Source organism: Meriones unguiculatus, chromosome 1 (genome assembly GCF_030254825.1).
Source record: "Meriones unguiculatus strain TT.TT164.6M chromosome 1, Bangor_MerUng_6.1, whole genome shotgun sequence".
In the NCBI taxonomy this organism is placed as follows: Eukaryota; Metazoa; Chordata; class Mammalia; order Rodentia; family Muridae; genus Meriones; species Meriones unguiculatus.
Window position 1 is genome coordinate 111,313,436 of NC_083349.1, and position 27,306 is coordinate 111,340,741.

General features: G+C 35.6%; 1 protein-coding gene across 2 annotated transcripts in view; it reads left to right on the plus strand.

Moving 5' to 3' along the window:
- Atad2b (ATPase family AAA domain containing 2B) overlaps window positions 1-27,306 on the plus strand; it is a 127,342-nt gene that overhangs the window by 87,801 nt on the left and 12,235 nt on the right. Inside the window, exons 19-26 of one of the 2 annotated variants that reach the window (XM_021644967.2) lie at window positions 688-873; window positions 5,047-5,182; window positions 6,919-7,115; window positions 10,193-10,352; window positions 18,121-18,243; window positions 20,772-20,909; window positions 24,756-25,439; window positions 27,065-27,192. In XM_021644967.2, the coding sequence (XP_021500642.1) occupies window positions 688-873; window positions 5,047-5,182; window positions 6,919-7,115; window positions 10,193-10,352; window positions 18,121-18,243; window positions 20,772-20,909; window positions 24,756-25,439; window positions 27,065-27,192 (1,752 nt within the window). The remainder of the gene's footprint in view (window positions 1-687; window positions 874-5,046; window positions 5,183-6,918; window positions 7,116-10,192; window positions 10,353-18,120; window positions 18,244-20,771; window positions 20,910-24,755; window positions 25,440-27,064; window positions 27,193-27,306) is intronic. The other variant, XM_021644968.2, reaches the window with a different exon arrangement.

A 27,306-nucleotide genomic window follows, 5' to 3' on the forward strand; every position in this document is an offset into this window, starting at 1 on the left:
TGGCATAGCAGTTAACAGCCAATCTGGATTTTGCTGTTGTGTGTTGGCAGAATGTGATGGGAAGTATGTTTTTTTAAAAACTGAGGAAAAATACCATTTTGAATTTTCTGACAGTGGAGTGTCTCAGAGCTCCTTGTTAACTTACTGTTGTTCTTTAGAGAAGTTAAGTATTTTGTGACTGTGAAGAGTTGAAGTAATAGAAACAGGTGAATAAGTGTCTAAGCAGAAAGTTCATTAAATTTAAGCTCTAGAGTAGTGCATCTTGGTTAACATATTTATGTGTTGAGTGATTTTTAGGCACTCTCTCAAGTACTTCAGCTATACTGATTTTTTTCTTCCTTACTAAAGTTCACTAATAATTCTTAATAAGGGTGATGGGGATGGTATGCTTATTTTTTGTTTGCAGGATATTTTTATAGTGGTATGCCTTATTATCTGTTCATGGTAAATAAAACAATTTTCTATTTTTGTGCTTTTAATATATACTGAATAGGAGTAGATATATTACCAAATACCTTCTTTTGTGTGTAATGAGGCAAGAGTACATAGGAGTTACATATATAGTATTGTGCATCCTATTTTGAAGAAATTAAGTTCGGGTGATGGACATATTTAGTGTATGCAGGGGTTGCTGTATAGGCTTTAGAGTACTCAATTTGAGCTTTTAAACACTGATTCTTTCCGTAGATATTTCGAGAAGCTCGAAGAACAGTACCTAGCATTGTTTACATGCCTCATATTGGTGACTGGTGGGAAGCTGTCAGTGAGACTGTGAGAGCAACTTTTCTGACACTGCTGCAGGATATACCGTCCTTTTCACCTATATTTTTATTGTCTACCTCTGAAATCATGTACAGTGAGCTACCTGAGGAGGTAAGAAGTACTTTAACTTCTATTTTGCATTATTACATTGTTGTGAGTTTAGCCTTTAATGGCTGAGCCATGTCTCCAGCAACCTTATTATATTGTTAAAAAACTTTTAATTAGAATAAAATTAGGGTCTATCTATCTATCTATCTATCTATCTATCTATCTATCTATCTATCTATCTTTTTGCTTTTTTGAGACAAAGTTTCTATGTATAGCCCTGGCTGTCCTGGAACTTGCTCTGCAAGCTAGGCTAGTCTTGAACTCACAGAGATCCACTTTTCTCTGTCTCCGGAGTGCTGGCGTTAAAGTGGTGTACCGTGACTAGCACAACTTGATTATAAATTTTTAAAAATGATTTTAGTTTCTTGTGCATTGGTGTATGCCTACATGAGACTATTGGATCTGCTGCAACTGGAGTTACAGACAGTTGTAAACTGCCATGCGGGTGTTGGGAATTGAACCTGTGTCCTCTGAAAGAGCAGCCAGTGCTCTTCACCACTGAGCTACCTCTCTAGCTCTCTGCATACTGACAAACAGTAATTCATAAAATAAATTGGAGTGGCAAGCAGTTAGTTTAAGGCTGTCTGACAGAAGCACTGAGAACTGAATTTGGGTCCTCCCACTCTTAACTGCTAAGCCATTTATCTGTTACAAACAGACTTTGATTATTTAGTATCTGATATAATATGAAGACTATTAATCATAATTTTTAGTTTATCATCATAGAGAGCGTAGTTTTGCTGTATGTAGTAGTCAGAAAAAACTAAGGTGCTAATTGATTATCCTTAATTAGTAGTTGAAACAGAAGTTTGTTAGCATTGAACCTGAAATTTTAGCTTCTTTTTCTTTTGTATTACCTGTATTTTACGCTTTTATGAAGCATGTAGGCATTCATAATGTATTCTTAATTTTAGAGATATTTTTGAGATGAAGATTATGTCAATTCTCTATATACTGATTGTAAAATTGTGGAATTAAAAATACTCTGTAATAAGTACTGTTGTAGTCATACATGGAAAAGGTTTTTGTCTATTTTATGAATGTATGGTATATATGTATGTATGCTTGTATGTATCCATCCATGTATCCCTCCCTCCCTTCTTCTCTCCCTCGCTGTATCCCTGGCTAGTGGCAGTCCTTTTACCTTACCCTCCTAAATGTGAGCTACATTTCCTGGTTCTGTTTTGTTTTGTTTTTGAGTCAGGGTTTCTCTGTGTAGCCTTGGCTGTCCTGGACTTAATCTGTAGATCAGGCTGGCCTCAAACTCATAGAGATCCACCTGCCTCTGCTTCCCTGAGTGCTGGGATTACAAGTGTATGCCACCACGCCTGGCTGTTCTGCTCTATTTTTAAAAGAATTATTTCCATGGGACTTGTGTGTTGCTAGTAAAAATGATTGCCAATTTTTAGAACCCCTTTGTATTCTTTTAATGTTTCTATCTTCTAGTCAAGTAGCCCAGAACAACATTAGAACTTGTATTGATGTTAATTCTATATTATCTTAAGTACTTAGTGTGTATATATTTTATAATAGAAATGCTGTTTTACTAGAATACTGTGTTAAATGAATATGCTTACTTTTGAGGAAATTTGTTCAAGTGACTTATCTTTGAAATGTTTGGTCAAAAAATCATTGCTCTGTACTAAGAGAGGCTAATGGACTGTAGAACCTTACTTGGAGTCTTACTGCTGTTTAGTCAGAACATAGATTACCACTCAGGTTTCTCTGGCTCCAAAGACCATGTGCTAATAATAATTCTTTTACTTTATATGTATGGATGTTTTATCAGCACATATGCCTTTTTTGTGGTTGGTGTCTACAGAGCCAAGAAGAGGACCTCAGATCCCCTAGACTTGAATTAAAATCAGTTGTGAGCTGCCATGTTGATGCTGGGAATTGAAATTGGGCCCTAGAAGAAGAAATTGGGTCCTCTTAACCATTGAGCCATCTCTCCAGCCCCTCTGAACAGATGCTGTAGATGCAGTTTTCTGATGTAATGTTTAGGTGTGATGAGTGGTCAGGGAGATACCAAATTTTGTCTACATCAGTTAAGGCCATTGTTCATTTCTCACACACGTATTAAGGTGCCTGTTTGTTGCTGTGTGATGTCTTCATATGTCTGAATTTACTTAAGGCAGGTGCTGTCTGTTTTTTTTACCCTTTTAACAACAATATGTAGTTAACTACCTAGTGTAGTTTCTGGTGTGTGTGTGTGTACATATAGACATTTATGCACACATGTATTTCAAGCACAGTAAATCTCTACTTAGTGAGTGAACTGAGTATGAGGAAAATACATTATCACTGCTTTACAGGAATTAAAATTTGGAGGGAAGAGAGACACTGAAAAAGTTAAAATATTATAGAAATGTAACACGGGGTTAAAGGAGAGATGCCCATACTCTGACAGAAGATCTGGGTTCAGTTCCCAGCACCTGCTTTAATAGGCTCATAAGTAGTTGTAACACTAGCTGAAGTGCCTGTGACACCCTTTTCTGTCATAAACACACACTCACACATATATACACAAAATAATAAAATCTTTTTTTGAAAAGCCACATTAGTAGAATATAAAAGAAATATTAACTTTATTACCAAAAAGATTCCACTAAAAATGAAAAGCAAGCCAGAAACTGGTAGAAAAAATTTCAAATAGGTTACTTATCTGATAAATAACATTAAATGCATGAAAATTCTTTTTTTTGGGGGGGTGAAGAGTGTTTATTTTCAGCATAGCTCCATATGGCTATCATCAAAAGCAGTGAGGGCAAAAATGCATACAGAGCATGAAAATTCTTATAACTTAATAGTATGGAAATACAGTGGGCTCAGTAAGTAAAAGCACTTGCTGCCAAGACTGACCACCTGTGTTTGAGCCACTCATGTGGTGGAAGGAAAAGAACTGACTTTCAGAAGTTGTCTTCTGACTTCTACAGGCATGCTGTGGCATATGTGCAACCACACACACATAAATGCACTCATGTACGCAGGCACACACACATGCGCACACATACAAATTCCATCAAATGTCAAGGTTTTTAAGACTAGTAAATCGGGGAAGGTCTATTCTACATGCTAAAAAAATTGAGGCTGAATTCTTATCTAACACAAAATGCGAAATTAACCCAAACAATCAAAGATATATAAAAGCTACAACTTTAAAGACTCTTAGAAGTAAGCATAGTAGAAAACTTCCTGACACCATATTTGACAGTGAGTTTCTTGGACATGACACCAAAAAGGCAAACACAAACAAAAAAATTACTAAAAATAAATAAGTTAGATCTTGCAAAAATTAAAAACTTTTACACATCAATGGGTACTTTTATAGAGTGAAAGGCAAACCATAAAATGGGTGAAATAATTGAACCAATAAGAAAAGCTTTTTATCAGAGGTTGGAGTCTAGAAGGTAGAAGTTAGACTTAAAACTGACTAACCAACCAACCAATCAACTAACCAAACAAAAAAAATTCAAAGGCAGTGTGACAAATGTGAATGGTGTAAAGAGGATTTAAGTAGCGTATCTTGGAAGGGAGAGCTGTGTATTGAAAGTCTTGATAGAGTAGGAAGCAGATGAAGGGCAGTTAATCCGCAGACAGTAGATGCTGAGAGATGAAAACTACTGACTTACTTTTACACAAATTTTCATGTAAGGTTGTATACTGGGATAGTCTGTGAAATGTTTAAAAGTCTATAGATTATTGATGGCACAACTAGAGGATTCAATGAAATAGATTTGGAATACAATATTTCATTCTATTCCAGAGGATACAATGAAATAGATTTGGTAGAAAAATAACAGAGGGTGGGAGATATAAAGAAATATGTAGATTAAAAAAGTTATTGTTACCAAGCTTCCAGCTCTTTATTGTTGGTCCTAAATAATTACATTTTGGTGCTATGTAATAGATCTTAGAGATTATTTCTAAAAATCTATTATGACCAGTTTGTTTTTATCTGATGATTTTTACATATATACTATTACTTTTTAATGATTTGGACAACTGGACATTTTTTTTTCTTTGTAGTTAGTTTATGAAGTCAAACCTTTTGTCCACAGAATGGATGTTCTATGCATATTGAGAATGGTACTAGAAATGGAAGGGATTATAATTTGATTTAATATCTGTGCTTTTAATTCTGAATTCTCTGTTTGTGTATGTATGTATATATAGGTTAAATGTATCTTTAGAATACAGTACGAAGAGGTATTATATGTTCAAAGGCCTATTGAAGAGGATCGAAGAAAATTTTTCCAAGAACTTATTCTCCATCAGGCATCAATGGCACCACCACGAAGGAAACATACTGGTAAATCCCAAAGCTTTCTAAGAAAAGAGATGTAAAGGAATTAAGAAATATTCAGATTATCAGTTTTCTCCCTATCCCCCATTCCCCAGAACAGTCCCTGGCTATTCTGGAACTCCCTCTGTAGATCAGGCTGGCCTCCAGCTCAACCGAGATCTGTCTGCTTCTGCCATCTACTGGGATTAAAGGCTGTGCTGCCATGACAGGCTTGAAAGACAGTCTTGTAATTGAATTCATACACCTGACAAAGGAATATGATGAAGACTATATAAATATCTTTCAGCACTTTGCAGTAGAAAATAAAACATTCCAAACTAGGCAAATGATTTATAGTACATAGATGGTAAGTAAATACATGAAATAATTATATTTGGTGATGGAAATGTCTTATAACTTGATAGTTTTAACAACATCAGCATCCTTGTTAGGATATTGTGGTTTTACAACATTTCATCAATGGGAAAAGTTTCTATAACTTTTTTCTCTGTGATATTTCCTTTTAAAAAATATAAAAATTACATTATTATAATGAATTTGAAATAAAAAAAACACCATATAAGTAGCTTAACAGCCACTCAAACAAACACTTGCCCAGACCCAAAGCTGGTACATTCCAGTGACCTACTATCCAGTTAAAACCGTTCTGAGGCAGTGGATCTTTATTTCAAATTTTACACTTTCACTGTCAGTACAGTTTTATGCATTTATCTGCCACAAGAAAATTAACAAATAAAATCCACAACAAAGTTAAAACTAGAAAAATAGCTTTATATTTTTTCACAACTCATGTGATCTGTTCTTCCTCACCACCTAATACTCACTACCCTTTTTGTTCTTCTTTCTACATCTTGTACCCATGTGTACATTTTAAAAATATATAGATGCATTATAGGCTAGCATCTATGTGTGAGGGAGACCATGTAGGTTTTTCTTCTATGATTGGGTGACCTTGCTTAATATTATATAGTCTGTGTTCATCTGTTTTGACAGGAAAATATTTAAAAGAATTAGAGGATATTGTCATTAGAAAATTAATGTCTTAAAAAGATGTTTAGTTTGTTTTAGGTATATAATAATACCATAGATACTACATATGAATCTTTGGTCTGGTATTCCATCTCTTCCATGGCCTTATTTATTTATTTATTTATTTATTTATTTATTTATTTTAAGCTTTCTGTTTTGTGAGATTGTAGAGATGCCCTAGTGGTTAGGAGCACATGCTGTTCAAGCATGCAGGCTGGAATTCAGAGTCCTAGCACCAGGACATGTACAGACTGGGAATGGTCCAGTATTACATGTAACCCCAGTGTGGAGGAAGACAGAAACAGAAGGGTCTTTGAGGCTTCCTGGCTGCCATTCTCACTGAAAAATGTAAGCTTCACCTTCAGTGAGAGACTGTGCCTTGAAGGTATAAGACAGAGAATGGTACAGGAGGACACTGGTGCTCTCCTTTGGCCCAGACACATGCATGCATGTGTATGCACACTGTCTCTACTTGTGGTTCTCAGAATACGAAGGTAGAATTCTTATAGGCCTAGGAGACCTGTTGTGAGTTATTTAATGAGGTGAAGTTACTCTTAATTCATTTTAATTTCCATTTGAAGGTTTACTTATTAAATTGTCATGGTTAAAGATAATTGTAATTTTCCTTTTCCTTAAAGATTATTTTAGGAGAAAGCCAGAAGACCAATTGAGTCCTGGCTTACCATACTAAATCTTAACTTTTTTTTTTTAAGCTCTTCGTGCTATGGAAGTACTTCCACTCGCACTACCTTCTCCCCCTCGCCAGTTGTCAGAATCAGAAAAAAATCGGATGGAAGACCAGGAGGAAAATACATTAAGAGAATTGCGGTTGTTCCTCAGGGATGTTACCAAGAGGCTGGCCACAGATAAACGCTTTAACATCTTCAGCAAACCGGTGGATATTGAAGAGGTCTTGTTTCAGTAGTGTGCAAACAGTGAAGTTGAACTGGCTAAAAGAAAAAAAATATTGACATCTTTTTTGGAAGGAAAAAAAACAAAGGCATGGATGAATATTACCCCTAGCCTATAAAATTTAAATCCATGTAATAACTACCAGAGTCACCAGCAAACATCTGGTGACTTGAGTGAAATTAGTGACCAATTTGTATACATTCTCTTAATTATTATTGTTCTCTGCGATCACCTACTCTTTAACTTAAGAGGAGGAATAAAATTTGCTTTTATGAAATGTCCAAAATAGACTATTTTTATTCCAGGATAAATCCTGCTTTAAAAGTATGTTGGTGTCAACCCATTGGACCACTGTTGGCATTTCCTTAACTGTTTGTGAGAAGAGGTGGTTAAGCCTCCTGCTGTGCTGTCTTTCTACTTAAAAAGGCCTCTTGCTGAGATGCTGCTGGAAGTTAAGCACATGCCATGCTCCTAAAGCTGTTTTCTCTGCTCCCAATGGAAAATTCCTCACTTTGTATGTGTTTTGTTTGTGTAATCGTGGGAACTTGGTTTGTGATGGTGAGAAAAGGAATTTTCCAGTTGGAAAAACAAGAGTGCCATCAATTCAGAAAAAACTTTTATCCTGGGATAATATAGTGTGAATGAGCACACTCTTTACTGGCCTTCTCCTTATAGTTCAGACTCCATGTTTGAGCAGTTTTGGTGTTTAGTTCTTTATTTTTTGTCATTAAGATTATTTAAATTATAAAGTGATTCAAAGTTTAATGTTGTGTCCTAATTATGAAATCTGTGTTTTGGACTTGAGCAGATTCCTTTGGAACCATTACGTCATCTGTGACTGGGAAGAATGAGTTAGCCTTACATTTTCCCTCCAACAAGTCTGAAAATATACATCTTCCCTTTCTTTTGGATTAGAGGAACTTTCATAGTTTTTATTTGAATGTTTATCTACAATGTGTAGTATTGTCCATTTGATACTTTCAAAAACCGTGGAAGGTCAATACTTTTCCAGTATTACAGTTAAGGAAGTTATCTAGTGACATAGCCAAGTTTTAAAAGTTTTTTCAAATTTAAAGCCCATAGTCTTTTATTATTATTATTATTATTATTTTTAATTTGAGACAGTCTCATTATTTAGACCTAGATGACTTGAACTTTCAGTCTTCCAGCTCCCATATTTTGGGATTAGAGGCATGACCACAATGCTTGAAAACCCAGTTTTTCATCCTTTCCATTGTAGCTACCCTCTGCCTCTTAACACTGGAATAACAGGACCATGTAAGATATGCCTAATAAATGCTTTTAGCTTAAGGAAACACACACACACACACACACACACACACACACACAGATTTGTAGAGGATATTTTTCCTTTTAATGTTTTCATCTGAAACTATCAGCTAATTTTAAAGATTTTTTAAAAATGGTACTAAGCATTGAGCCCAGGATCTTGCAAGTGCTGTGCCAACCAAGCAATAACCCAGTCCTAAAGATTGCTTTAAACAAACAAACAAACAAACAAACAAACAAATCACTCCGTCTGAGTATATTTGGAATCTGGCACTTAACAGAAGAGCCAGCCTGCCATGCTGGATAAACTATTTTACTTCTTCCTCAAGAAACTTTTTTCTTCCTAATCACAAAATTTTGGCAATTTTTAATTGTCATCTGTTTTTAAGAGAATGTAAGTTTTATAAATCATGGTAAGGATTTCCTAAGTAGTTTAAAACATAAAAGTATAAGGCTAGGTGGTGGTGGCACATACCTTTAATCCCAACTCAGGAGGCAGAGACAGGTAGATCTCTGTGAGTTCAAGGCCAGCATGATCTACAGATCGAATTCTAGGACAGCAATGGCTACACAGAGAAACCCCGTCTCAAAAAAACCAATAACCAAACCAATAAATAAATAAATAAATAAATAAATAAATACACACACACATATAAACATAAATTAAATATAATTTAATTTATATTTTTAAAATATAAAATGTATATTTAAAACTAGTTAAGTAAACTTAAATATAAAGTCAACTGCATATTGAATTTAAAATTAAGCATGAACTAAAATTTTATACTATGAGTAGTATAAAACTTAAAAGTGCCTTTTCTGTTTATTAATATTTCTGTTTCCACTTTTATAGCAAGGCCAGATCTGAGAGTCCAATTAATAGTTCCACTATTGCCTATATAAAATTCCCCTAACGCTGACAAGAAGCCACGCCTTATGAATGACCTTAAAATTTGAAAAGCATATATAAAAATCATATGAATGGCTATGCATGTGCTTGTTCGTAAACTTGAAATCACGGCATCAGTGCTCTCAGAAGCTATAAGAAAATAAACCCACAGTTCCAGAGAGCAAAGGCTTCCCAGAAGTTGGTCCTAAGCCAGTTTTAGGAATTGCTGAAACTGCTTTTGTGATCACTGCTTGATTTGAGGTTTCCACTTGAGAAAACAGGAAGCATAGGTTGCTGATTCTTATTTACTGTATAAATCCCAACTTAATGTCTCACTGTGGAATATTTACATGTGGATAAAAGTCCAGCAAACCCTTTATATACTTATATAATTCACTCAAAAATGTGTGTAATGACTCCAAAGGAGTAGAAAATACTTTCCATGAAATGGCTCACCTTATAAAGCCATAAAAAGAAAAATTTGAAAAACTGAAAACACATACTAGAAATTTTCTATTTACATGAAAAAGACTCTTATTATTTTTCTTTTTCTTATTTCTTTCTCTCTCTCTCTCTCTTTTTTTTTGAGTTAACATACTTAGTGATGCTTATTGGGTACTTTACCCACATATTTCTTCTTAGATAAACCCAAAGGATTTAAAATCCAAAAAACTAACTGTTGGCTTTCAGATTTCAAGAAGCTTTTCATGGAAAGTATGCCAGATAGTAACTTTAGTAGACTAAGTAACATAAATAGCATTATAATTTTACTCTTCTATAATTTTAACTACTGAGATTTACGTTTTAAAGTATTCTGTTTTTAATTTGTGCTTTTATGAGCTAAAGCATATGAAAAGCCAGATGTAATTTTCATTAAAGTGTCCTGTTTGTTATAGGTTTCAGATTATCTTGAAGTAATCAAAGAACCAATGGATTTATCAACAGTAATAACTAAAATCGATAAACATAATTACCTAACGGCTAAAGATTTCCTGCAAGATATTGATCTCATCTGCAGCAATGCTTTAGAGTACAATCCAGACAAGGACCCTGGAGGTAAGGATACTTAAGGCAACATTAAAGTGTGCCTGTTTCAGATTGATAAATGAATGTGTCTAGGAACACTTAATAACCTATCTGGAAACACTGTGCTTACTTAAGGCAGAAGGTTTTACAGTTTCAGGAACTATGATTTTGTCCAGGATTTAGTTTCTATTTTCCTTTTACTTTTTATATTGGATTGCAGTTTTGTTCAGATTGATAGAATCTTTAGCAAAAGAATATTACTTAAAATTTGTTTGTTTAGACAACTGATGAGACAACTGATGACAGTACTGCCACTAAACACAGGATTATTAATTTGTGGAACTTGGGAGAGAATAAGTTTATTTTTTAAAACTCTTGAAAACAAAACAAAACAAACAAACAAAAAAACAACAGGATCTTACTCTATAGGCCTGGCTTACTTGGAGCTCAGTAATGTAAATTAGGCAGGTCTGAGACTCGCAGAGATCCACCTGCTTCTGTCTCCTGAGTGCTGGAATTAGTGTCATGTGTCACCATGCCCAACACCATGTATCAGATTTTTTCTGTTCTGTAGGTTGGAGGTATTCTTTTAACTCTAGTTCCAAAGATCCAGCACCTTTACACAGACATACATGCAGTCCAAAGACCGATGCCCATAAAGTAAAACAAATAAATCATTCTTTGTGTATAAATAAAACTCCATTGTGTGTCTATACATTTTTCATTCATTTACCTCTTGGTAACATCTAGGCTAGTCCCAGTCCCTGGCGACCATGAATAGTGCTGCAGTAAACATGGTTATGTGAGTGTCTGTGGTGTTGTGATTTAGGTTTCTTTGGGTATATGCTTGTGTCATATGGTAGTTCTATTTTTAGTTTATTTGAGGGACTACAGTATTCGTGTATTTTATAGTGGTTGCACAAGTTTACATTTTTCCCAGCATCGATAAGCGTTCTTCTTTATTCACAGTGTAACCAGTTTGTTATAGCCATTCTGAATGGGTTGAAAAAACTCAGTGTAGTTTTAATTCCCATTTTCCTGATGGCTAAGGTTGAACATTTTTATACACCCCTTTGCTATAAAATGATGTAATTCTTGTATATATATTATTCTTTTAACATTTTCAAACTCTTATTAATGAATAGATTTGTCCCACATTTAAAAATTATATATAGCTATGATATGGTAATGGCTTATTCCTGGACATGTTAGGTCTTTTAGTTCTTTTCTCCTTTATTATAAATGTGAACAAGTATTTTATAACATGGCTCTTAACAGATCTCTTAATTCCAGGAACTTAAAAACTCTCAAAATAAAACAACAATAATAGCAACAACAATAATAACTGAAGATATAGCACAGTAGTTGGCTTTCCTAAAATGTGTGAGGCCCTAAATTTCATCCCTAAGTACCTCCCAAATAAAAATTATAATAAAGTTGAATGTATATCCTCATATTTTTGTTAGGATAAAATTCATTAAAGTGAAATTTCTGGATCAAAGAATGTACATCTTTTAAGGTTTTTAATCAGTACTGTTAAATTCGTTTAAAATGTTGAAAAATATAAACAGCAAGAGAGCCTCTGTTAACTAGTGTAGTAGTGAGGGTATTTTCTGCTTCTAGTGCATATGTTGTCTGCATCAGTGACAAACAGTCTAAATGTAATGGTCCCTTTCATTCCTTTAACTTGTCCCTCAAATGGGATCAGATGGAGTAGCTGTGTTAAGCTTGTGCCCTCAGCTTCTGGCATGGCATAGCATGAATATGAGCTCTATATTTAGACCTATGCTTCTCTTTTTCCTTTAACTGTAATCAGTCAAGTTTTCTAAATTTTGTTGTCCTTCTATATAGTAGGGATAACAGTAGAATTCTTTATGTGGGGTTGTTGTAAGGTTTAAATAAGAAGGTGTATTATTTTGAATCTTATGGTATTTCTGTTTTGGTTCAAATGAGATGTCTTAAGCTCCTAGTATAATTTATTGAGTTTGGGAAGTATTCCATAAAGTTTGGCTGTTGATATTTATATTTTATATTTTTATATTATATTTCTACTTTTATTTTTATATTATCATCATTATTTAAATTGTAGCTTGTTTGTGGTTTTATAGTGTGTACGTACATATTTTCTGTAGAATGACCCACACTTGGTTTATTACAGTTCCTGGATCACACTTTAAATTTAAACGTATTTGGAAATAAATCTAGGGACTATGAAAATGAACCTAAATGCTTTTTGGAGGAAGCTAGTTGAGGAAATAAATCCAGTTTCTCCCTAGAAAATTTATTATAACCCTGTTGATATAAGGACTAGTTTCACGGAATAAGCAATGCTTTCTGGTGCCATACAACCTTTCACTGTAGAGTGTGATGGTTTACTGGAGGCCGTGGCTTTTTTATTTTCAAGGGAGAGCTTATGTAATATACTTGAGACTTTCCTTCTCTGCTCTTTAAAGATCAATACAAGGACTGTTACAGTTCAGGAACTTCATTTCAGCTGGTTCGCACCCCACCTTTCTTATATCTTTAGTCAACAAAAGAATCTTTTTTTTTTTCTTTCTTTCTTAGAAGGAGACCCACTTGTTATGTATGTACCTGTGAAACAGCAAGTAGAAATTGCATGAATGTTGTCTTACTTTTAGAAGCTCCCATGAGGATTTAAATGTTTATAGTGTTCTTGGCAGAATACATGGCTATTCAGGTCATGTAGGAACTACTTATATGGGGAAGGTAAAAGTCTGGAATGTGACTACGTGTTTACCAGATTATCTTATACAAGGATAATGTGGTAGAAATTAAATATGAAGTGATGAGAAATTTAACTTGAAGCTTCTAAATGTGAACTGGACCAGCCATTTGACTGTAATTATTATTGTAGGGATAGGAACAAGATGAATTAAGTTTGACTACTCTGCAGCCTTCCCTTACATTTAGGACAATTAATTCTTAGACCTATCATCATTTGACCAACTTTGCTGAAATTTCATCCTTAATCTTATAGTTTTCACAGAATTCTAACATTTTGTACCAATTGCATGGTATCAGAGTCCTCAGAGTCATTCATTTGTTGGAGCTGTCTGTAGTACATTTCCAACTTTGTCATAGTGTGCCTCAGGAGTTTCAGACTTAACCAAACTCATATTTATTTCTGTTAGTGCTTATGACTGTCATGTCCTAATTACTGAGCGGGGCACTTGGTTTATAAGAATGTATGACACTTCCTACCTCTTGAGACAGAGATGTGTAACCTGTATTAGTATTGTGATAGATCAGTAATAGATCAGTAATAACCTGTATAGTATTGTGATAGATCAGTAACATTAGTCTGTTACTAATTTCTGTCTCTGCTAGGACCAACATACAAAAAAAAAAAAAAAAAAGACAGTCAAGATGGCCTAAACAATAAAAGTTTTTCTCCTGGTACCGGAGTTTAATTAGTTGAAATGAGTCAGCAAGTTTGGTTTCTCCCTAAACTGCTCTTCATGGTTTACCACACAGCCTTCTCCTGTAGCCTTTTCTTTGTGTACTCTTAGTGCATCTAGATTTTCTCTTAAAGGGCATCAGGCACTTTGGTTTAGAGCCCATCCTCTTTTTACCTTAATTACCCTTTTACCTTAATTACCTCTTTAGAATGGCTTATTTCTGCATACAGTCACATTCTGAAGTACTAGGGGTTCAGACTTCAATATATAAATTTTGAGGGGATGCAGTTCACCCTGTAACAGTTACATATAACAAAATCACAACTGCCTAGAGTTTTATCATTTTTGTTTATTTATTTTTTAGAATATTTTTTATTTCTGTTTTGACAATTTTAGATGTGTAAAATGTATGTTCATCATATCCACACTAGTTCTGATTCCCTTTTCTGATCTCCTTGGGTACCAGACATAAGTACACAAACATTTACATGCAGGCAAAAACTCTCATATACCTCAAATAAATAAATCTAAAAAAAAATTAAGTTCTAGTTAATAAAACTTTAGCATCAAAAACCATAAAATAGGAAGAAATCTAGCAAAAGAAATATAATACATGCATTGAAAAACATAAAAACTGGCTAAGAAAATTATTTATTATTATCATTTATTACAATTTATTCAATTTGTATCAATGCAACCAGTCCTGATGAGACCTGATAGGCTAGGGTCAAATAGAAGGGGAGGAGGGTCTTCTTTATCAGTGGATCAAGGGCATAGGGAGAGAAGAGGGAGGAAGGGTAGGATTGGGAGGACATGAGACTGAGAAAAATTTTGATCTAAATAAATGAAGGTATATATTGTGTTTATGGATTGGAACACAGCATTATAAAGATTATAAAGATTCAAAATTTTAAATCTGAATAAAATTATAGTTTTAATATCACATGACTGAAATGTCAGGAATCATTTAGAACAAAATTTGGTTGTTTGTGCCCCAACCTTTCCCTCTTTTTAAGTTTTTTGAAACAAGGTCTCTTAATAGCAGGCTTTCCTTGAACTTGTGGTAGTTGTCTTAGCTTTCCACATTCTGAGACTGTAGATGTGAGCCACCACACCTGGCCACCAGAAGCCATTTGATGAACAGTAACCAGCAAATTCTAAAATGCGTATGTAACTATTATCAAAACAATGTTGAAAAACACAGAAGAGGACTTAATACCACCCTATTTCAAGAGTTACATGTAACAGTAATATAGACTGCATAATGTTGGCATAAAAACTGACAGACAAGTTTTTGTCTGGGAATAGACAGATGGAATTGAGCAAAATTCTGTCTAACATTACACAGAGGTCAATTTCTTTTTGACAGAAGTTCCAAGTAGATTCAGTAAAGAAACAAAAAGAAAATAGAGTCTTTCAACAAATAGTGCTGCAACAATTAGACATCAATATGCAATCAAAATTCCATGATCTATATATATGAAGTTGACTCAGTGGATCATATACAGAAATATAAGAGCTTAAATTTACATACAAGACATTAAGACATATCTCAGAATTTAATAGACAGTAAATACCCCATTTAAAGAAAAAGACTTATGACTTAAAGACAGAGTTGGATACACTTGCAAGGGTGAGGCAGGAGAATTACTTTTACAGAGGATCTGGATTTGGCTTTTAGCTTTATATTGAATGGCTCATAACTGTCTAGAGCTCAAGCAGTGAGGGAATCTGACACCCTCTTATGGCCTCTGAGGGCACTTGTACATGTACATATATACATAAATAATCTTTTGAAAAAAGACAGAGAAGATATAACAAATGCAGGTCACAGAAACCACTGTGGTTCTTTGGTCATAAAGAGAATTGTTGAACTTATGCTAATATTTTTTAAAGCATCTTAAAATCATAATGCCTAAAGCTAAATTCATTAAAAGCAATATCTAACTTTTCCCTTCTTCCTTCCTCTATCCATTCCATGGTTTTGTGTGTATGTCTTTACAAATAGTACTTTCCTCCCTCCCTTTCCCCTTTAGGGAGCAAGAAGCTAGAGAATCATCTTTGATACTTATCTGACCCCTCATCTGCTTTATCCTCCTGCCCTATAGTTGAGAGCCCATTTCAGATCTGTCGTCTTTCTTCCTGATCACAACCATCAGCCCAGCTCAAGTCATGGTCTTCTATCATGTCAAGAAAAAGCTTTGTGATTATGATTCTGGATGGTATATTCCTCTCAATCCTATTTCTAGATAACAGCCAGAGTGAGTTTTTAAAGATATGAGGTTGAGTCATGCTACTTCCTCGTTCACAGTTTTTCAGTGACCTTTCACTGATTGTAGGAGAAGGCCTGAACTCTTTGGAGAAGGTCTGGTACTTGTTTTTATCTTGGCTATCAGGTAACATTCCAGTTTCATGACCTATTGTGGCTCTTGGATGTGACAAGCTCTGTCCTTGCAGTGGTTCCCTCCACCATTAGTGAGTGGCTTTTCTCAGAATTCCTTGAAGCCTGCCCCAATGCCCAACCCCTACTGACTTTATTTATAGCTGTTAGTCAGTATTAGTGCTTTGGTTTTGTTGTTGTCATTTGTTTTGTTTTGTTTTGTTTTGAGAGAGAAGGCTTTGTATGTCTGAGATATTTATTTAAAGATTAAAAAATTATGTGTATATATCTGTGTGGGTATGTGGTGTATGTGTTCCTGTGGAGGCCACAAGAGAGTATCAGATTCTCTGGATCTTGAGTTGTAGGTGATTGTGAACCACTGGAAATGGGTGCTGCAAACTGAACTCTGGTCCTCTGGAATAGCAGCAAGTACTCTTAACTGCTGAGTCTTTTCTTCAGCTGAGATATTATTTATTTAATGCTGCTTTCCTATATAGTCTGAAAATTATAATTTTGTTGAAACCATGTCTGATTTTGTTTTTTACATTACTGTGTAGTCATTACTTCAGTTTTTCTAGTATTGTGGACAGTGTTTGTTGAATGAACATTTAGAAAACATATATTAGAAAGAAATACACCAGTGGTTGCATATGTGCTATGTATGTTTTTATAAGATTTCCACAAGATTTTTATAACTTTCTAATCATAAATATCATAAATAAAAGATCTTTTATACTTTATGCCTTTACTAGAGAGAGAAGTAAATATTTTGTCTTTTGAATTCTTTGTTTTGCTTTTGGTTTTTGAGATAGGGTCTCATGTTGTGTAGACTAGGCTGGACCTTGCTGCATAGCAGAGCATGACTTTGAACTGACCCTCCTGCTTCCATCTTCTTACAGATGTGTACCAGCATGCTGGGCTCTGGGTTTTTGCTCTCCAGATTGTTATAAGTTATCTTGTACTTATTTACCATTTCACATTTGGAGTCCTGTAACTCCAGAGGGCACCACTGAAATTGCACTGCTCACAATGCAGTCTTTCCTATATGATCTGTGAAGCAGCCACTGTTTTTATAGTATCACTTCTGTTGATACCTAGAACCCAAGGTACTTCTCTCTGCTTCTGCCTGCCAGTGTTGTAGTTTCAGCTTTGATTGTTATTTTCAGACAAGATTTTGTTGTGAAATAGCCAGGGTTCCAAGTGTTAGGATTATAGGTGTATACTGATATATTTGGCCTTGCCTACAATTTACATACCATTTTGTAGGTTTTGGATTAGGTAGTTTTTTCTATATTTATCTAGTTTGGTCACATTTCTAAAGAGATCTCTCTTACTCAGAATAATTTGTGTTCTTTAGCACAATTTTGACCAGTTACTCTGCTGGTTTTTTTTCCCTTAAATAATGTTTTCCTTTTAGTTTTATTTTATTTTATTTTTCCTTTTAGTTTTATTTATTTCGTGTATGTGTGCGTGTGTGTGGGTGTGGGTGCGGGTGTGGGTGGGTGTAAATGCTATGGTAAGTGTGTAGGGGTCAGAGAACCACTCCATGGAGTTAGTTCTGTTCTCCCTTTACATGAGTTCCAGGGATAGACGTCAGGTTGCCAAGACTGCACAGCAAGTGCTTTGTCCATTGAGCTGGCTCACTAGACCCCTGAGTGCCTGATACTTGTCTATAGCCACTCTGGGGCACATAGTGAATATCCCGATTCTTTAAAATTTTTATTGAAAATTATTTTTTATTTAATTTTTAGAAATTAAAAATAAACCCTATTTGGGGGTAATGATCTAATAGAGTTAGTATTTTGAGGTCTTAAAAGTTCAAATTTTCAAGCTATTGAGAGAGTAGCTCATTTTTACCTACCTCTTAAGAGAATCTTTTCTTACCTAAGAATGTTTTATGATTTTAATGTCTGTGTCTTTTAAAACTTTTTTTAAGGCATCCTGCATAAATTTTATTCCATTTGTATCTAAAATAAATTTATGCCAATTTTTTTAACAGACAAAATTATTAGGCACAGAGCTTGTACCCTGAAGGACACTGCACATGCCATCATTGCAGCTGAACTAGATCCAGAGTTTAATAAACTCTGTGAAGAAATTAAGGAAGCAAGACTAAAAAGAGGTAAGCTGCAGAAATAGATTTGCTGCCGAAGCCTTCTCTGTTCAGTATAATCCTCTTCCTGTGACACAGGAAGTACACCAGAATGCATTCTTTGTTTCCAATAATAGCTTTGTATTTATTCATTTCTGATACTAATGTAGGTCATGTAAATTCTCAAGGATATTTCAAAACTTTACCTGTGAAGGTTTGAGTGCAATGGTGCATGTTAGAGAAATAAAGTGTTTCTTGGTGAAATTTCTTTAGTGGATTACAACTTTATTGACCAGTGATTTCTGTTATGAAATGATTTACATATTATATCTACATTTATACCTGAAGAGATTTTAGTTTTTACTTCACATCTAATACCAGTACGTAAAACTTTGTTTTGCAAATATTTTCCCTAATCTGTTAACATTTATATATAATTTTTGAATTAGAGACACAGAATGAGCATATGGTTTATTTATTGAATATACAGCTGTGTCCTTGAGGAACTTTAGTAGGAGGGAGAGAAATGCCAGTGGCAGTAGATCCATTGAAGGATCTTAAGCAGTGGAATGAATTGGTTAGATCACTTTAGCAGCAAGAAATAGCATGTTCTCAGTTCTCAGGAAAATTGAAAGATTTATTTAGAGCCAGTTTGAAAAACAATGTTTCAGTTTCCACAGAGGCAAGCATAGATTTGCTGCATTATCTAGTAGCTTTCTTTCTTGGAATCTATCCAAGAAAAATGAGTATATGCCCACATGAAACATGTACATGAATATTCATAGACACGTTATTTTTTTAATTAAATTTTTATTTTTTATATTAATTACAGTTTATTCACTTTGTATCCCAGCTGTAGCCCCCTCCTTCATTCCCTCTCAATCCTACCCCCCCATCTCCTCCCATGCCCCTCTCCAAGACAATGGATAGGGGAGGTCCTCCTCCCCTTCCATCTGACCCTAGTTTATCAGGTCTCATCAGAACTGGCTGCATTGTTGTCCTCTGCGGCCTGGCAAGGCTGCTCCCCCATTAGGGGGAAGGAACATTATTTATAATAAATAAAAACTGGAAATAACATAAATGTCCCCTAACTGGTTAATGAATAACAAAGCATAGTGCATCCATAGTCATGTTACTCAGCAAAGTACTTCCATAAAATGACACAGGACTTAAAAAATAGTGTTATGTGAAATTAGGCAATAATGAAAGTCCATCTACTGAATGTGGTCCTCTCTTTTAAATTTTCAAGTATGTTGAGATAAACATACAGGAGTGGCTGGCTGGACAGGCATTTCAAATTAGATTTCTGTGAGTGGCTACAAAAATGTACATTTGCTAAAAACAATTTTATGCTTAAAATGGGTGATTTTTATGTTATATAAACTGCTAGGGGGAAAGGTGTTGAGGTAGTGTACATTTTAATTAATGAAGTATGGAGCTAAACAAGATTAGCATATGAGTGATGCATGTGTAGAGAACACTGTCTTCCTTCCTTCCTCCCTCCCTCCCTCCCCTCTCTCCCTTCCTTCCTTTCTTCTTCTCACACCCCCCTTCTGAGAATTGGTCTCATATAGCCCAGGCTGCCCTCAAATTCACTATGTAGTCAAGGATAACCTTATCTTTCTCTCTCTACCTCCTAAAAGTTGGGATTGCAGACCTGTGCTACCACTCGTAGTGCTAGGGAACACACTGAGGACTTTGTATACACTAGGCAAACACTCTGCCAACTCGAGTTATAGCCCTCGCCTTGTAGAGGATACTTTGAAGGGAAAGAGTATTTCTGTTTGAATGAATGAGCAGATACCAATTCTGCCAGTAGAAATAGGGAATATAGAAGATAAACTGTGTGTGTAAAGATGAACCATTTATCTTTAATTTGACCTATTTTTAGGATGCCTTATTGGAGATACCAGGTATAAGCAGGTAGAAATATGCCTAGTAAGAAATATGAACTAAAGAGATATTATTATATAACATCATTTAAAAACCATATACCCAAGGGATGCTTTTTGTAGATTAGAATAAGAAGCTAAGTTATAGGGAACTGTGAGAAACATTTAATGTTCACATGGGAAAAAGGTTCTAGTGAAGAAAATTGAGATGGAATGGTTATTCCTAGGAAGGTGGTGCTAGGGAGTGAAACATGGGGCATTATGGTGTGACAGGCAACAAGCTAGGTTGAACCTGTTCATAGGAGTGTAGTTTGATGACCCTGTACTCCTCTTGTACATTCTAAGATAGCAGAAATCATGACTTTTAGACTATACAGTCTTAATCTCACAGTCATATTGTGAAATATATCTCTTGGAATTAAAATGAGTGAAAAATAGGGCTAGTTTGGGCATTACGGATAAGAGTGGCCTGCCAGGTATTTTCATTTTTATGATTTTTATATCAAGTTACTTTCTCATCTTAAAAGACACTAATTTCACCAGAATTACAGACTCTCCAGGTATAATTAATGACTTTAAAACAGTTTTATATTTCAGATTTTTCTAACTTTATTGGTTTATGCACCTGGGAACATCTAACTAGGTAGTGGTATTTGCTGCTTGCAGGCTTATCAGTGACAGCAGAACAAATAACTCCTCATGGCGCTAGTACACGTAAAACAGAGACTAGAGTGGAAGAGGCGTTTCGGCACAAACAGAGAAACCCAATGGATGCCTGGCACAACTCTGCAAATAAGTGTGCATGTGAGTATTTGTGAGCATGTTGCCCAAGAGTGGCTTTAGCTGAGGCTAAGGTAGGCCCACAAACAACACTGCTCTTTGTTCATAGCTCTTTAGTCCTGTCTATTCAGAGAAGAGCTTGTAAAGTAGGATTTAGAACAAAAATTTGCTATTTTCTATATTTAATACTTTTTGTTTTTTGATAACTGAAACACTTGAAACATTTTTGGTGTCAAACAGTGGAGTTTGGCTTGAAATATGGAGACAATAGATTCTTTTGTTCGTTTAGTCTTTATTTCCCACTCCCTGTATAATGTTCTCTTTATTGTGAGAAGTGCAATGAGTATCATGCAGAAATGGATGGTTTGGCAGTACGAAATTTGGTCCTTTAAGGGACTATTTTATGCTGAATTTGAGAAATCCAAGAAATTGAGAAATTTCTCAATTTTGATAAGTTGAGAATTTATCTTTTCTTTGTGTGATGTATTTGGAAGGAAAATTCAGTTTCTAGATCTTCATGAAAACTTACTACTGTTGGTCTGTAATATTTGTGAAAGACATATGTTAATAAACCTAACATCTTTTTGATAGGGTCTTCATGCTTCATTAAAGGTAGCCTGCCTTGAAAGATAAAATGCTGTTCTTCTGATCTAAATGTGATGATATTGCTCTGCCATCAAAGCTGGCCATAGTATGCTCTTTACCAAATGATAGTGAATTTGAAGGACTGAATCGTACCCACTTTTAAACAATATGATTTTTTTACTAATTCTTCAAGAATTTCATACAATGTAATCTGATCTTATTTACCCCATTCCTCTCATTAATTCCTTCCAGATCCATTCCTTACTCCCAGCTCTTCTGAACTTCATGTTCCTGTTTTAAAAAATAACTCACCAAGTCCATTTGTTCCGTGTTTGATGCTATCCACTGGAGCACAGGGGAACTACCAGGGGCTACACCCTCGAAAAAACCTGATTCTTCCTCTTCCAGGAAGAGCAACTGTCAATAGCTCCTCAGTTAGGGATGTGGGCTCTTGAGCCCCGCCTGCCTCTGTGCCACAGTGTTACATGGCTTGATCTTGTACAGACAACAAAGCCACCTTGAGTTCATGAGTGCAGTAGCCCTGAAATGTCCAGAAGACATTGTTTTGCTCTGATTCTTCCTGCCCTCGGCTTTTGCAACCTTTCCACCTTCTTTTTCCAGTGGTCCCTGAGCTGGGAGGTGAAGGAGGGTGGGGAAGTAGGGAATGTGGTACAGATATCTTATTTGTGGCTGAGCACTCCATTGATACTTAGTCTTAGTCTTTGCACTTGAATCAGTTGTAAGTTTCGGTGTTAGCCATCAGCTGCACAAAGAAACTTTTTTGATGACGTCTGAGAGCTGAACATACCTACTTAAAACAAAACAAAACAAACAAACAAAAAAAACCCTTGACCTCTTTGAATAAGTAGCGTTCATATGGAGCAGGTTTGAAAAATGATTTAATGATGCATTTAGTTGCTATGAAACGAATAAAAGCTATTTGGCCTAGTTGCATCTCAGATTGTGTCCCATTATGTAACATTGTACTTTCATTTAAACTTTGAAATTCTTTTTAGTCTGAGTTTGATACTAATGCCTACTAATGAGAATACATTGAATATTCACTTTAAGAAGTTTTAGGCTAAGGCAGGCAAGATGGCTCAGCAGAGAAAGGTGGTTTCTGGGTAAGCCTGATAACCAGAATTTGGTTCCCAGAACCCATAGGAAGGAAGGAGAGAATGACTACTGAAAGTTGTCCTTTGATATGCATGCCGTGGCAAGCATGTCCATGAAACACATTCCCATGCACTCTCATGAGTGCATGCACATGTGCACACACATTCACACACAGAGGTAAGAAGGGGAGGGAGGGGGCAAAACAACAAAAAACCTTTTAAAGAGGTTTAAGTACTTTAAATATTAAAAATGCCTTTAAAATCTGTAGTGGGATTTTGTTTTACCAGTAGATGGCACATGTAACACACCATTTGTCTGTTTTAGGTTAGCACACTCAAATCTTAACTCTAATGTCCCAAAGGAATAGCTGCTTTTCTAAGGTCTTAGCTTTGGAAACAGTCTCGGTGGTACAACAAAAATTGTGTTCCTAAGTGGGTTTTTCAGTAGAGCACCCTAGGTAAAGAAAGGAATTGGTATGTCAAAGATTTGATCCACACACACATATAGAACTACCACATCCATACTGTGAAGAAGCATCCACCCAAACGGAAAGTTCTATGTTAGTGCTTATGTGACCCCTCCCCAAAATGGATTCTAGCTTGTGTTGCCCAGCTAGTGTTTGAAGTGGGGCCTGCACACTCTTTCTTATTAACCAGTATGAAAGACTAAGAAGTTTACTTGCTTCAGTGGCCTTTGTCTAGTGTGCTACAAAACTACCTCTAGATTGAACAGAGTTGAGGTTTTTCTTGCTTTGGAGTTTCATGGCTTAAAAAGTAGAGTGAGAATTCTTACAATTTTTCGTTTCATGGCTGAAAATGAGAATGGTTACTGTTGAGAATTAGTTGTTCACATAGTGAAAGCCTTACATCTTTGGAGCAAAATGGCCATCTTTTTTTTTTTTTTATTCTAATATGGACTATATTAGCTTAGCTAATGAGGTTGTTGAAGAGGTCTGTCACCTAAGCCTATGTGTCAGCTTTTAATATTAGACTTAGAAAATTTCCTCCTTATGCTAATTAGCATAAAACTATAAATTACAAAATAGAAATAGGAGAGAAAGCATGAAAAGAAAATTTTAAATTACTGAATTTTGAAGGAAAAGTAAATTTTGAGCCAAATGACTAAATTGAATTTTGGAGATGATAGTTGCTACGTAGTGAATAATAATGACAAAATGTATCCATACCTACTCTTGGAAAGGGTTTAAAGGCTTAAAGTGGTATTCGAACCCACTATACATTGTTGATAAAGAGCTGTACCAGTGGAGTAAACTGCTTCACCAGCTACCTCTCATACACATAAAGGAGATTAAAACCGTTGGCTCTAGTTTATCATGTGGAAGCCCAACTATCTATTCAAAGAGCTATGATAATTTCTGTCAGCTAATACAGCTTTTATAGGTCTCCTTTTCCAAATAACTGACCAAATGGTTATCTTTGACATTTTGTTGATGTTGTTGCCTTAATAGCAAAAGGCTTGATTATTCTTCATATTCAGAGATACCTTTGTAATGAGTTGACTATTAGGTAAACCATTTGTATTAGAGGAAATGTTTAATAGTTTGCTAACCAAATTGTTCACATAACCTATTGTGCTCTGTTCATGAGCATTCATCTTATAGGTGATACCTTTTTTTGGAAAGAGAGGCAACAGAGTATTTGTTTGTTTGTTGGGATCCCTATAATTATTGGGTGCTACAACTTTAGCTTATGGGGTTTTTGTTGTTGTTTCCTCCATAGTTGAGATGCTATCTTTGTGTGATCTTTCAGGCAACACACCCACCTTCCTGGTAGAAATCTAAGGCTCTGGTCCCAAACTTTCTGGTTGGCTTGGTAATATGATAATTCCCTAACTGTATTATATGGTTAGTCCCTGAGTGTTGAAAGTTAGAAATGGCTATAAAGTAGAATCTGCAGTAGAAAAGGTTAATACCAAGCAAACTCATACAGTAAGTAAAGTTTTAAAAGTTTGCATTCATCCAAATACATCTTAACTTCATTTTACTTACAGGTTGTGAGAATTGGCATGAATACTCAGTGCCAAGAATTTTTGTTTGTGTTTTGACCAGTATGGGTTTTTTGGGGGGAGGAGGTCTGCTATAATGTAAAATTGACATTATACTCTAAATTATACATGCTCCCCTCTCCCCTCCGCTTTTTTATAAAACAGTTCGAGTTCGGAGAAAATCAAGGCGACGATCACAGTGGGGCAAAGGAATTATTAAGAAAAGGAAGGTCAATAATTTAAAGAAAGATGAGGAGGACACCAAGTTTGCAGACTATGACCATACAGAGGACAGGAAGTTGTTGGAGAATGGAGAGTTTGAGGTAAGCACTGACTGCCATGAGGAAAATGGAGAAGAGACTGGAGACTTATCTATGACCAATGATGAATCTTCATGTGACATCATGGATATGGACCAGGGCCAGAGGCTGAATAGTGGAGCGGGCACCAAAGAGAACTTTGCATCAACTGAAGAGGAAAGTTCAAATGAGTCTCTGCTCATCCGCAGCAGCAGTTCCCTCAACCCAGAGCAGGCATCTAGGAAAGAGCCCTTCCTTAAAGGCACCTGTCTTAATGGGGAGGCCTCTACTGACAGTTTTGAAGGAATTCCCATTCTCGAGTGTCAGAATGGCAAAGTTCCTGAAAGAATTCCTCTTCCTGGTGGTGGAGAAAAATCTAGTTCTGAACAAAAGATTCCTTTGGAGGAACAGCTAAAAGACAAACCAGAAACTTTGAATGAAAATCATGGAGATAATCCTGAGAAACTAGAAGTACTGGAATGTAGCAGTAATGAGAAGATTGAACCTGGTCCTGATGTGGAGGTTAAAGATACAGAACTGGATAAAGAAGGTAGGGCTAAAGTTTTTAAACATTTTTTTCTGAGGCTTTAAATTCCAGAATTAATTCATTGGATATTTTATCTGGTTTCTAGTAGCAATAACAGATTCTTAGAGGGGAGTGGCCATTAACATTTTTTTAGCCCATTCCATAAATAACTGTGAACACGTTCAATTTTACTGAAAGTTTCAGAGGTTTCATGGTCCAGAATGCACTGCTTTCTTGGCTTTTTACTTTTCTTCCGTCTGTCTGATTGTCACTCTTATTCTAAAAGCTTTGCAGTTACAAGCCAAGTCACTTCACATGTTTAACAATGGCAGAATTCTAGCAGGAGAATTGCTAGGGTGTGATGGGGCAGGCAGAGATTTGGCTATCAGAATAGTCTAGTATATTAGAAAGTCATACAAACTGAGATTAAGCCATTCTCTTATTCATTTAGTTATGCAACTTTGAGTTAATTCCCCATGCCTGATTTTTAATTTTGTAAATTAAACTTCAGAATGTTTTGTTTCTGGGATTAGTAATAAGTAGCTGCCTTTCCTGGTTACTAATGTGCTGCAGTGTATTTATTGTAGGTGGTCATTGTTAGAGTATCTCAGATCCAGCTAAGTCTCACTGAATTAAATGGCAGTAGTGGAAAGGATGTAGGACTCATTGTTACTTAACCTTGCTCTTAGGAAATCAGAGCATTCTACAAGCCCTGCCTTCTCATGACAGTATGATCTGCTTAAGAAAAAGCAGAAAAGGAAGTAAAGGTTATCAAGCTCATCTTTTCTTACCATTCTTTACTGCACAGTGGGATGGGATGAGTTGGAAATCTGTCCTGTTCAGTATGGTTTCCTATCTGAATAGGTTCTCTTCCTATACTAGGCTGTCTTGAAATTGTGACATGGTCTGTAAAATTGTGTGGAATACACAGCTTTAGTTTGGGATTTAGGCCACGGTAATTTTTTTTTTTTATTCTGCCAGTTTCCTAAGCTCTGTAATAAAATTAAGAAGTAGAAAAATTGTATATGTGTATGTGCACGTGTGCTGTATGTTGTGTAGGTGCAGTTACTCTCTCCCATGTCATGCTCAGAGACCAGAGGAAGACAACAAGCCTCTTCTTGGTCTGTCACTCTCTACCTTACCCCCTGAAGACAGGATCTCTCACTGAACCAGAGGTGAATTTGTAGCCAGCAGGTTGCACTGATTGTAAATCTGCCCCCAGCGCTGCAGTGCAGCACATGTAGCATAACCTTCTTTGTAGCTCAAGTGTTGGGAGTCCGAGACCAAGTCCTCATGCAGAGCAAAGGTTTTACTGACTAGTCATTTCTTACCCTTTAAGCAAGTGCTTGGAGTCAAGGTGGTTTTTCTATTTCTTGTTCATGGATTACATGTATCACGTGATAGTTCAGTATTACTTTGGTTTAGTTTTCTTTAATTTGGATTATTTATTCTTAAAAAAGAGAAAGCATCCCAAAATAAACTAGCATTTAAAACACACACACACACACACACACACACACACACACACACACACACACATTGTTATTTACTCCAAAATGAAATTTTGTCATGGGCAAAAGAATTTATATTTACTTAATCATTCTTTTACTTTTATTGACTATAGTATATTGTCCCCTTCTCAATTGTAGGTGCTTCTAAAGTAAAAAAATATCGTAAATTAATTGTAGAGCAGGCAAAAACAACCAGCCTGGAACTGGTTCCAGAAGAGCCATCTGAGCCTGTGCCACCTCTGGTAGTTGATCACGAGAGATTGAAGGTATGCTTAGCTCTTCACAGTCCATTTTCAATGACTGAAATAATATTTGGATATTTGTAAAGCAGTTTAATAAAAATAGTTTTGGCAATTGTTACTTTAATTTAGGGATAAGTG